The sequence below is a fragment of the Callithrix jacchus genome, chromosome 16, assembly GCF_049354715.1.
Source record: "Callithrix jacchus isolate 240 chromosome 16, calJac240_pri, whole genome shotgun sequence".
Taxonomy (NCBI): domain Eukaryota; kingdom Metazoa; phylum Chordata; class Mammalia; order Primates; family Cebidae; genus Callithrix; species Callithrix jacchus.
The window spans coordinates 99,337,902-99,351,503 of NC_133517.1; the positions used below are offsets into that span (position 1 = coordinate 99,337,902).

General features: G+C 39.0%; 1 protein-coding gene across 8 annotated transcripts in view; it reads right to left on the reverse strand.

Annotated features, from left to right (window-relative positions):
* The window catches only part of MTDH (metadherin), a 76,239-nt gene that overhangs the window by 53,837 nt on the left and 8,800 nt on the right, over nt 1–13,602 (reverse strand). For all 8 annotated transcript variants that reach the window (XM_078353490.1, XM_035277589.3, XM_035277585.3 and 5 more), the window contains exon 2: nt 5,741–5,842. In XM_078353490.1, the coding sequence (XP_078209616.1) occupies nt 5,741–5,842 (102 nt within the window). The remainder of the gene's footprint in view (nt 1–5,740; nt 5,843–13,602) is intronic.

A 13,602-nucleotide genomic window follows, 5' to 3' on the forward strand; every position in this document is an offset into this window, starting at 1 on the left:
GCTGGGATTACAGGCATGAGCCACTGTGCCTGGGCCTGAATGTAATTCTTTTCTTTTTTTGAGACAGACTCTTTTCCTGTCACCCCAGCTGGAGTGCAGTAGGACCATCTTGGCACACTGCAACCTCCACGTCCTGTGTTCAAGAGATGCTTGTGCCTCAACCTCCTGAGTACCTGGAACTACAGGTGCACACCACCACGCCTGGCTAATTTTTTTATTTTTAGTAGAGACTGAGTTTCACCGTGTTGGCCAGGTTGGTCTCAAATCCTGACCTCAGGTGATCCACCTGGCCCAGCTTCCCAATGTGTTGGGATTACAGGCATGAGTCACTGTACCCAGCCCTAAATACAATTCTTACTCAATTTATCAATTCTCTATTCTGGAAGTACTGGTCCTTAAAAAATTGGTAAACTGACATCTTTAATATTTATTTATTTTTATTTTTATTTTATTTTATTTTTTTGAGATGGAGTTTCGCTCTTGTTACCCAGGCTGGAGTGCAATGGCGCGATCTCGGCTCACCGCAACCTCCGCCTCCTGGGTTCAGGCAATTCTCCTGCCTCTGCCTTCTGAGTAGCTGGGATTACAGGCATGCACCACCATGCCCAGCTAATTTTTTGTATTTTTAGTAGAGTCGGGGTTTCACCATGTTGACCAGTATGGTCTTGATCTGTTGACCTTGTGATCCACCCGCCTTGGCCTCCCAAAGTGCTGGGATTACAGGCTTGAGCCACCGCGCCCAGCCTGACATCTTTAATATTTATAGCCCTATAAACATTTAAAAACTTTGGTGGTAATACAGGAAGTGATAAAGGAACTAGAGCATGAATAAAAAAGGAATGCTGGCTGGGCACAACAGCTCACACCGGTAATCCCAACATTGTGGGAGGCCGAGGCAGGTGGATCACTTGAGCCCAGGTATTTAAGACCAGCCTGGGCAACATGGTAAGACCCCATCTCTACAAAAAATAAAAAAAATTAGGTGTGGTGGTGCATACCTGTAGTCCCAGCTACTTGGGAAACTGAGGTGGGACAATCACTTGAGCCAGAAAATCAAGGTTGCAGTGAACTTCAGTCATACTTCACTGTACAGTCAGCCTGGGTGACAGAGCAAGACCCCGACTCTCTCTCTCTCTCTCTCTCTCTTGCACACACGCACGCACACACACAAATACACACACAAATGCTGAGTAGTTTCTTGCTATGATGCTTTGGTCTGCAGACTACTTATAAGGTTTTCAACTAACTCATGGAAAAAAGTGTCCTATTTTCTGAGATTTTTGTTTTTTCTACTTCCATGTGTCAACATTCTTTCATTTCTGTAATTCTAACAATGTTTTTAAATGTACTTGATGAAATTAAAATTGCTTAGAGTCAATTTCATCCACTTTCTGCCCAAATATGGCAAATTCCTATTTTATACTGCTTCACATTTTGGCACTACTTATTTTTCTCACTTGTCCCAAATATGTATACAAGTTTATTTTTCTATTTTGCCTACACCAGCAGTCCTCTATATCTTAGTAACCTTGTGATACAATGTCAGGATGACAGTGTGGAAACTGTCACAAATCTCCTTAAAAGTAGAAAGTTCTGCAACTGATTTTCCCCTTTTTGGTGAGGTTTAACTTAAAGGAGATTCAAAGTTATATGGTACCAAAATAACTTGGTACCATTGTTATTTTCCTAAATGGAAGAAGTAGGAGTAGAACTGCAGGTACAGGGAAGAGCCCACCTGCACTTTATCTCTATCTCCTTACCCTGTTCAATTATTTTTTCATTTTTGTTCTTTTCAGAGATAGGGTCTCTGTCATTCAGGCTGGAGTGCAGCGGCTGGATTACAGCTTGCTACAGTCTCAAATTCTGGGGTTCAAGTGATCCTCCCACCTTAGCCTCCTGAGTAGCTGGGACTACAGGTGCATGCCACCATGCCTGGCTAATTTTAAAAATTTTATTTATTGATTGATTTTTGAGATAGGGCTTCGCTCTGTCGCCCAGGCTGGAGTGCAGTGGTATAATCTTGGTTCACTGCAACCTCTGCCTCTTGGGCATAAGTGATGCTCACATCTTAGCCTCCCAAGTGTCTGGGAATACAGGTATGTACCACCATGCCTGGCTAATTTTTATATTTTTTGTAGAGATGGGGTTCTGCCGTGTTGCCAAAGCTGGTCTCAAACTCCTGAGCTCAAACCATCTACCTGCGTTGGCCTCCCAAAGTGCTGGCATTACAGGTGTTAGCCACTGCACCTGGTCAATTTTTAAAAATTTTTTCGAGATGGAGTTTCACTCTTGTTGCCCAGGCTGGAGTGCAATGGCATAATCTAAGCTCACTGCAACCTCCGCCTCCTGGGTTCAAACGATTCTTCTACATTGGCTTCCTGAGTAGCTGAGATTACAGGTGCCTGCTACCAGGCCCGGCAATTTTTTGTATTTTCAGTAGAGATCAGGTTTCATCATGTTGGTAAGGCTGGTCTCAAACTGCTGACCTCAGGTTGATCCACCTGTTGGGATTACAGGTGTGAGCCACCATGCCCAGACTAAATTTAAAAATTTTTTCATAGAGGTGGGGTCTCACTATGTGGCCCAGGCTCGTCTTGAACTCCTGGCTTCAAGAGATCCTCCCTTCTTGGCTCCTGAAGTGCTGAGATTACAGATGTGAGCTACCATGCCTGGCCTGTTTTCTTTCATAATACTTACCAACAGGCAGTAGAGAATATACTTATATTTTTAGCTGTTTTCCTGACAAAGTTCCAAGAGACTAGGGGCTCTTGTTTTATCAATTATTGTATTGCTAATGCCTATAGTAGTACCTTGCACATAGAAGGTATTCAGTTAATATGAGTAACCAAAGACAGAACCTAAAATTAGACTGCATTACATTCCATCTCTGTCTACCTCTTATTCCATCCCTCCACTCAAATAAAACCTCTGAACTACTATATTTGTATTCATGATCTATCATTCAAGACACTAAATTACTTAAATATGTGTGGTGTGGACTCATATGACATGGTATACGGCACAAACAGCATAGCTATCAACTCAAAATCTTAAGACATTTAGAAGAAACCTCTCTTGAAAACTCCTTTTATCTAGCTTTGAACTTTTCCCCACATATGGTTCTCGCATTCCCAACAAACTAATAAATTATTTCCAGTATGAGATCTCATTCTTGCCTAAATCTAAGTATGTTTAAAACCAAACTCGCCATTTCACTGTTTTTCAGTCCCCTCTTGCCACTTCCTGTGTGGTAAAACCAAGGTATAGTGGAAAAATGAATGACTGGGGCAGAAGTTCTAGTCTCTGCTCTACTATTTGCAGTTTAGACAGAAAAGTCTACAGGCATAAAAATATGATTTTCCTGGTAAGGCATTCCTTTCATAGAAAAACAGTTTTGTTTACCTTAAAGGGAACTTTGAAAATTAATTCCTTGGGTGGGAACCCAAGGAATTATGAAGCTATAAATTCTGTGGCACAAGAAAACCCAAAAGGTTAGTATTCCAAGGCTCAGAGAACGTATCAAAGCACTCAGATAAAACATATAAAGACTCCAAAGGGCTACAATGGGAGTTTAATAGGTTCAGGAAGGGGGAAAAACCGCCAGTAAATATTTTAGACTTTGCAGATCATAAGCCCTCTCTGTTGCAACTATCCAACTCCACTGCTATAGTAAAAAGCAGCCACTGATAATAAATAAGTGTGGTTGTGTTTCCATAAAACTTCAACAGGCAGAGCACTAGATTTGGCCATGGTTTCCAAACATATGGTTTTAAACTATACTTTCTAAGATGTATTATGGAAGGAAAATATACATGTATATAAACTCTCTGGGCATGCAGATATTCTGTTTTGCTAAGAATTGTTCTAGCTTATACTTGTTTAAATGTATGTTGCCTCAAAATTATTTTGTTTTTGACTTTCTAGACTCTGATCTCTCCCTGAACAATTCTCAAACCTCTGGGTTACAGGATACTCTTTTAGATTCTTAAACTGTATTAAGGATGTCAAAGAGCCTTTATTATTATTATTGCTATTATTATTATTTTGAGATGGGGTCTTGCTCTGTCACTCAGGATGGAGTACAGTGGCATAATCTTGGCTCACTGCAACCTCAGCCTCCCAGGTTCAAATGATTCTCGTGCCTCAGCCTCCCAAGTAGCTGGGATTACAGGCGCGTACCACCATGCCCAGCTAATTTCATATTTTTAGTAAAGATGGGGCTTTATCATGTTGGCCAGGCTGGTCTCAAACTCCTGACTTCGATCCATCCAGCTCAGCCTGCCAAAGTGGTGGGATTACAGGCATGAGCCACTGTACCCAGCCAGTAGCAATCATTTCATACCACTATTCCAAGAAGCTAGAGCTGCTGCACTGTGGTTCCTAGAAACCACTTACCTATCAGTGTTTTCTGTTTTTTTTTTTTTTTTTTTTTCCCTTGAAAAGGGGCTATACATTTTGTAGCAAAACTTCATCCCAACGAAAAAAAAAAAAAAGAAAAAGGAAAGGGGCTATACATAAACAGGATTTTAAAAAAAGGGGTGGGGGCGGCACTGGATGTGGTATCTGATGCCTGTGTAACCTCAGCACTTTGGGAAGCCGAGGCAGGAGAGGATCACTTGAGCTCAGAAGTTCAAGACTAGCCTGGGCAACATAGTGACAACCGTCTCTACATTGAGAAAAAAAAAAAAAAAAAGGAAACAGAGAGTAATTCAATGAACAAAAGGGAACTGAATAAAGTCTTTTCTCACAGTGAAGAAACCACTGTTAAGAATTTCTTATTTTGTCTTCTTCCAAGTTAGATTAAGTCAAGTAAAAATGAGTCAGTTCTAATACCAAGCAACTGGAAAATTAATAAAATCCCAGGAATGTACCATTTATGTGTTATAATAGACTGTCTTACTTGGAAAAGTGCATATCCAAATGAAAGTGCACATCTACATTTTTTTTTTTTTTGAGACATGGTTTTGGTTGCCCAGGCTGAAGTGGATTAGCAGAATCTTGGCTCACTGAAGCCAATCCTTCCCACCTCAGCCTCCTGAGTAGCTAGGACTACAGGTGCATACCACTATGCCTGGCTAATTTTTATATTTTTTGTAGAGACAAGGTTTCCCCATGTTGCCCAGGCTCGTCTCGAACTCGTGGGCTCAAGCAATTTGCCTGCTTTGGCCTATCAAAGTGCTAGGATTACTGGCTTGAGCCACAGCATCCAGCCCACATTTTCTTTTGTTAAATGAAGTTAATCTATGCCTAGTAAGTAGACAATTTTAATCAACCTATGTATAGTAAGTAGACTTTTACCAATTATATCTCCAACACAACAGAAATCTATTTCAACACTAAACACCACTGAACAATTTTGCTAAGGTTTTCATGCTAGATGTGCCCTATTAACAAAGGTAACACAATTCTACAGTTCTATTTTTGAATAAAAGGTATATATGTTATATATCTGGAAACTTACACAAAAGATGTTCAAGTTGTGAATGAATTGTTTTTGGCATAGTATTTAGTATTGCCACAGCAATGTTTAAAATATTTGGTGATACAACCTTCCTTTAAAAAAACAAAAACAACTCAGTTAAACTTTTACCATCAATCCACTATGGTTAATTCAGATTTTCAGAGTTTTCTTTAAACGAGGGGTATACACACAATCTTACAAAACAGAAAAGCATCAACCTTACACGTCACTCTCTCTATTAAGAGCCTTGGATAAAATTTCATATGCTCCCAAACTTACCTTTTCATTTTTCTTGTCAATCTCTGGTGGCTGCTTTGCCGTTACACTTAAAGGTGTTCGAAGAGTTTCACCCTCAGCCACTTCAACAGTTCGCCCATTTGGCTGCACAGGCAACAAAAAGTATCATATTATCAAACTGCTTGGCAGATCAAGGCAAAGATTTATACTCAGGAAACCATATATATTACAATCAAATCCTACCTCTGTACCTAAATTAAAAAGGTTTTTGTAAACCAACGTTATGTAAGAGTTGATAGACTATACAATGAACTCATAAAATTCTATACCACAAATTTTCTTATCTCACGCAGGTATCAGTCCCTCTAAGAAAAATAATGGAATGGAGGCAGGTAAAAGGAGAATGAAACTGTCCAATCTGACCACCAATTAACTGTGTACTCTGGGAACATTCCACTCATTGTCTCTGAGACTTATTTCTACATCTATAAAGTGACAGGTATGATCTACTCAAAAGTCAGCACACTTTTTCTGTAAAGAGCCAGATGGAAAATATTTTATCTACAAACATATTCAATCTGTATGGCAAAATAAAATTAAAAAAAATATTTTATTGATTGCCATCAACAGTCCTCAGCAAAAACAAAACAAAATAGAAACTATTTTAGGTTTTATGGGCCATGTGTCTTTGTTCTTTTATTTTTATTGGGCCATATGTCTTTGTTGCAACTACATAGTTCCTCCACTGAGGCATAAAAGCAGCCACAGATGATACATAAACAAACGAATGTTGGGCAATCTCTAATGGAATCTCTATTTCTGCAATTTCATGGCTCTACGTTCTGGGAGTAAGAAGCTTTCCAACCCATTGCCACAGCCTAAAAAAAACTACAGAAGCTTTCCTAACATTTCTAAAATAAAATGACAGATAGTTACTTAGAGGTGCTCATGAGTAGACTCAAGTCTGTGATTCCCAAATCTGGCTTTTAGCCAGAATCATACTTTTTTTTTTTTTTTTTGAGATGGAGTTTCACTCTTGTTGCCTAGGCTAGAGTACAATGAGGCAATCTCGGTTCACCACAATCTCTGCCTCCCGGGTTCAAGCAATCCTCCTGCCTCAGCCTCCTGAGTACTTGGGATTACAGGTGTGTGCCACCACGCCTGGCTAAGTTTTGTATTTTTAGTAGAAATAGGGTTTCACCATGTTGGTCAGGCTGGTCTTCAACTCCTGACCACAGATGATCCACCCGTCTCAGCCTCCCAAAGTTCTGGAATTACAGGTGTGAGCCACTGCACCCAGCCTCTTTTACTTTTTAAATAATAATTTCTGAGCTCTATCACCAGACTGAGACGTCTGTAGAATGGGACCTAGGTATCTGTACTCTAACCTTTTTTCTGGATCCTACAACATTTTTTCACTTGTGCATTCCCCTCAAATTCAATACGTTAGTAAATCAATACACTAGTTTCAATAGCTTTATTTTCAGTTCTTGTAGAACACACTTTTACCAGCTACCTACTCATTACAGCAGAGCTATACTCAAGAAAACAATACAAAATGTGTAATGATCAGGGATACAAAATTGGAAAAAGAGACCATTTATATTCTCAAATCCAGTGTGTATGCTTTACAAAGATTTGTGGCAGGAAATCAAAACAAAAGCTGTTTTTTTAGCTGGTTAAATTCCTAATTAATCCAAATTTAATCTGCTGGGTCTTAAGCAACTTGTTAAAGTCAGACAGCTGATGATAAAACCACGTTTCCTTACTCTTGATGTGTTTTTTTTTCTTCTGTGTTGTCTTGCCACTTTAATGTTGCCTCTTCTAATCTCTCTTCTACGTATTTATGTATAGTGGGCAAGGGAAGGAAGAGGGAGGTAGTATGTGAGTAAAGGCAAGGAACCTCAGAACGGAATGTGAACTTGGGGCCATATCTACATCAGGAATACAAAACTTCATTTAATTTTACTTTCTAATATCATCATCTTACTTCTCATATGCTACTTTTAGTTCATACCATCTTCTCTGGCCAAACTTACCTTTTCTGATTTTCCTGTGGCCACCCCTTTCTATTTAAGACTTACACCAACGGAATGATCTTGCAGCTTCAATTCCACAATCTCCCATCTCTTCAACTGGCAACTCACAAAACTTAGATCTGCTAAACTTCATTTAATTAATCCCCTTCTGAATCCTACATCTAGGTAATTCCCTTCAGGAAACTCTCCATCATAATCACTTATATACCACCCTATACCACCTCATTTTACTCATTTAAATGACACTGAGTCACTTGGATTCACTTACTAAATACTAAGAAAATTAGAAATCATGTGATCAAAAACTGTCTTAAAAACTCACCAAGTTCAATGCCTTTTATTTGAGACCAATTGCAAAAGATATTGATGTAGCCTCCCAAATGAAACATGAAGCATTCTAATCTTTAAACAATACAAAGTCTGAAGTCCATGATCAGTGACCAACTGCATTCCCATAGATCCAGGAACACTCAGTTTCTACTTCCAGAGGCTCTGAAATGATCAGCAAGCCAAAGGTGAGCACATGCTCCTATCTATCGTGCCAATTTTAGTTCCTTCTTTGCAACATCAAACTATATAATAGCTCTAACAGCAGCTGTTCTCTCTGACCTGTGTAGATCTCCCAATTTTCCACTAAACTCTTGGGATTTATATAGCTCTCATCACTACTGGGATTCCAGAAGTAATCGGTAACTTCCCTCACATGCCTGATACCATGAAACAATAAGCCTCCTACTCCAAAAGTAAAGTCAACATAATTTTTGGGTTGCAAGAAAAAAGAATGCACTAAGGTGGCTCTCCTTTATACAGCAGAACCAATGTGTCCCTTTAATTTTGCCAATAGCTGGTCGAGAAGGCCTTGCCCTGGAAAATCGCTAATCAGATTTAAATTAGCAAATCCCTAAATCGGAGCATGTTATATAGATATGCTTACATGAAAAGTAACTAACAAGCCAAAACTTCAAATCGAATGTGTCTACCCTTATTATTGTCAATATGGGTTTTATATAAAAGTATTTTTGGTAAGGTGCAGTGGCTCGTTGCTGTAATTCCAGCACTTTGGGAGGTCAAGGCAAAAGGATCAGCAAGAGCTCAGAAGTTCGAGACCAGCCTGAGTAATATAGACAGGCCCTGTTTCTATAAAAAATAATTTTAAAAATTAGCTGTGTGTGGTGGCACGCCCCTATAGTCCCAGCTACTCAGGGGACTGAGATGGGTGGATCACTTCAGCCTTGGAGGTCGAGGCTGCAGTGAGCTGTGATTACACCACTGCACTGTAGCCTGGGCAACAAAGTGAGACCCTGTCTCAAAAAAATAAAATAAAAAAGGAAAACAAAGTAGTTTTCTTTGATCATGGAACTTTAATAATATATGGTGGATTTCTACAGATTAGCAAGTACATGGGCCTCTCATTGTACCCCAGTTTAAAATTCCTTCGAGAACTTTAAGGTCTTCCCCACCAGGGCCAATAAAAGTTAATTTCATTATAGCTTACAATATGTATTTTAAAGTTAGACCAAAGACGACTTTCAAATTTGGTAAAAATCAACCAATAACAGAAAAATGTTATAATAATTTTATTTAGATGAATAAACTCCTTGTAGACATCACCATGTCTATCTTATTATTGTAATTTTCTTCCACCCTCCCCCCAACACCTGGATCTTTCTTTTTTTAAAATGCATGCAGGAAAGAACAGTTTGTGTGTATGTGCTGGCAGGGGTGGCAGTAAACCAGAATGAAGATATCTATATATATATCAGGGAAAAGAGAATGGAAGAGGGGAGCACACAGCAGAAGAGAAGGAGCTTATTTCATGATTCTTGATTTCAAGAAAATAAAATTGTTCAAACTAGTCAATCTCAATTTATTAATTTCATACAATTCATAATCTTCTTTTCTCTTTTTGTTTTTTTTTTTTTTTTTTTTGAGACAGAGTCTTGCTCTGTTGCCCAGGCTGGAGTCTAGTGGCATGACCTTGGCTTACTGCAGTCTCCACCTCCCGGGTTCAAGTGATTCCTGTGCCTCAGCGTTAGGCACACGCCATTATGCTTGGCTAATTTTTGTATTTTTAGTAGAGACTTATAAAATACTAAATACTATTACAATACTAATAAAATACTAAATAATAAATACTAAAATAATATTTTTAGTATTTTTGTATTTTTAGTAGGGGTTCTGTCATGCTGCTTAGGCTGGTCTAGAACTCCTGGCCTCAAGTAACCCACTTGCCTCAGCCTCCCAAAGTGCTGGGATTACAGGTGTGAGCCACCACACCTGGCCTCAATTCCATAAACATTTAAGTACTCAAGTACCAGTCATTAGGCTAAGGGGCTGTAAGAACAAGGACATGTGGAAGGAGTTTCTGCCTCAAGGATTTTAAAGTTCAGAATAAGAAGTAAACTTAGTAACAGACTTCATTTGAGCACTCTTTACTTATTAAAATTGATTCCAACTTGCAAGAGGTAAGCATATATAAAGTTTAATACTAACTTCTAAAATGAGATCACTTAGAACCCTATTTTCACTTAGTTATATAAATTGTATTTCTAGCCATCGCATGTAAAGATCATGATTCAAATTATCTGGAAACTTCTCAGGTTTAGAAACTAGAAGGGCAGGATACCAACTACCCCCCCAAAAACGGAATATGAGAAGACCGTGGGCTTCCATATTTAATCACTGTGATTTTAAGCATTTTCCTCTACTTAACCCTTGATTAATCATTTGTAAATGTGAGAAAAATAGGTATTTTGTCTTACAAATTTCTTGTTAGAATTACAGCAAATGACAGAGCATGTGAAAGCATACTTGCTCCAAAAACAGTTTTTCTCTTCCTTTTAAAATTTTTCTTAAATTTTTGGTAGAGATGGGGTCTCACTACATTGCCGAGGCTGGTCTTGAACTTCTGGGCTCAAGCGATCTTCCCACTTTTACCTCCCAAAGTGCTGGGATTACAAGTGTAAGGCACCGCACCTGGCCCGTCTTCCCTTCTAATATCCTTTCCTCTCCAAAGCTATGATGGCCTATACCCTTTAGTCCCACGTTCAAGCATTTGGGTCATTTTTTATATTAGTAAGCTCAGATAAATGTTAAGTCCTGGTGGTCAAAAGGGCCTGGACATGCATCCACCAGGTCCAATGCTCCAGATGCAAATTGTTTTGGGAAGTTAATGGATTAAAAATTATCAGCAAATATGTCCTTTCAGAGGCTAAAAATAGTCTAGGCTTGTTCTAGAGGCAGCATTGTAATGCTATCTTTCTTTTTAAGAAATTGCTGTTTTCTAAGAAAATCACTTAATATTCACTTAGTAGAGTGATATGTAGAACCCTTAACACCTTGAAACAAAGACAAGTAAGGCTCAGTGCCTGCCCACAAGCAGCTCAGAACCTAGTAAAGGAAGACAGGTATACGATAACACATATCTCACACTCTCAAGAGTATGGGTTTTGAAAGCAAGCTGAGAGACCAGCATTGAGATCCCAAATGTGTTTCACCCTGGACAAACCCTGGAATCTCTTTCATTTTTTCTTTTGCGACAGGGTCTAGCTCCACTGCCCACGCTGGAGTACAGTGGTGCGTGATCTTGGTTTGGCTCACTGCAACTTCCGCCTCCCATGCTCAAGTAACCTTCCTACCTCAGCCCCTGAAGTAGCTGGGACTATAGGCGCACATCACCATGCCCAGCTAATTTTTTGTAGAGACAGGGTTTTGCCAGGTTGCCTAGCTAGTCTCAAACTCCTGAGCTCAAGCAATCCGCCTGCCTTGGCCTCCTAAAGTGCTGAGATTACAGATGTAAGCCACCGTGCCTGGCCAGAATCTCAATTTTATTAGCTAAAAGTTATTCTGAGCATATAGGAGGGATTATGTGTGTGTGTGTACATATATATATATATATGTACACACACACATGTATATACACATTGTCTTAGCAGATAGCATGTAATTCTAAGAACAACAAAAAAAGATAAAAGGCAAGAAATTAGGAAATTCAGAAGAATCATCATTGTAGCTGATAGGTTAGACTATAAGACAGTCTAACAATAATAATTTCCAAGTACTTCCTAGATACATTACATGCATTATCTCATTTAATGGACAAGACCTAGTTTTGGTAAGTTTGGTTTCGTTGTGAAACGTTCTTTGTTTTTTTGAGACGGAGTTTCACTCTTGTTACCCAGGCCGGAGTGCAATGACACGATCTCAGCTCACCGCAACCTCCGCTTCCTGGGTTCAAGCAATTCTCCTGCCTCAGCCTCCCGAGTAGCTGGGACTACAGGCGCATGCCACCATGCCCAGCTAATTTTTGTATTTTTAGTAGAGACAGGGTTTCATCTTGTTGACCAGGATGGTCTCGATCTCTTGACCTCGTGATCCACCCGCCTTGGCCTCCCAAAGTGCTGGGATTATAGGCGTGAGCCACCGCACCCGGTGTGAAACGTTCTTAGAAGAAATTCAACATAGACCAATTTCTTGACAGTTTGTTTGAAACTGCAGACTTTTTCCCCTGCCAAATGTTATGCACATATCAACTACATAAGCTAAACATACATATAAACCACAGCTTTAGACACAGCTCAACTCCAATTTCAAACTCTTAATAACTAAGAGAACAATCTTACAAATATAATCTATGGTTCAAATTTGCAAAACCTTAGTATATACTGAAATATTTTCTTTAGTGGGAAAGATCCTTGTGCTTTCTAAACACAGCCAAAAATTCAACTTAGGATTCCAAACTGTCTACTGCAGGAGGGATGCTCAGGGTTACCTTTATGAGATAGGAAGATGATAACAACTGTCACATGGCCAAGTTATGCCAAAGATGATTTCTGAAAAAATAAATATAAGCACTGGTTCTCAATATTTTACATCTGATGGGTATGATAAAGACTACAAGTGATACAGCAAATACACATCTGTGTAATTCTTTCTTAGACAGAAGAAAGATATCTAAGACATGCTGATGGATGCCTTCTGGGAAGCCTGGCATTCTATGGAACAGTTTGAAAACTACTAGCATAGCTGGAGAGGAAACAAAGTGCATTTTAAAACTGACCAAATAACACCAATTCCCCACTTAAATCTCTTTTTTTGCTTGAATACTAATTGCTTGAATTATGCTTTAATAATCATTTAAAAATACTCTCAGGGATTTTAGAGCATTGATAAACAGTAACCTAATCAATAATGCCAAAGCACAACAAAACTGAATGTTTATAGGGTTTACCGTTGTTCTTGGTATCTAAGATGGGCACAACTACTCAAGGTATTTTCTGTCAGAACTATTAAAGGTCTTTTATGCTAGGCCTCTGGCAGAATAAAAGATTTAAAAAATCCTGTCTCATAACCAAACAAATGGAGCCAAAATACTGGAGTTTTTGTAAGGTCATCATAATTTTCAGCAGAAACTTCTGACTCTAATTTTTAAAAGCAATAAAGCTAAAACTTACTGGAAAAATTGAATTTGTTCTCTGAATGCAATTTAATATCCTGGAACATGCCATTGAAACCAGAGAGTTCGCAGATTAGAAATTAGAATATTGTTTTGCCTTTCAAATTCCTTTGCTCTATGACAGTGAATAAGTCACTTAATTTTTCTGAATCTCAAGATTCCTATTCTGTAAAATCACAAATATTTGTTTACCTGCCATTTGGAATTTGGAATATTTTGAGCAAATAATTGTTCTTCTTTTTTCTTTGAGACAGAGTCTCGCTCTATTGCAAGGATGAAGCGCAGTTAGTGGTGCAATCTCGGCTCACTGCAACTTCCACCTCCCGTGTTCAAGCAATTCTCCTGCCTCAGCCTCCCGAGTAGCTGGGACTACAGGTGTGTGCCACCACACCCAGCTAATTATTGTATTT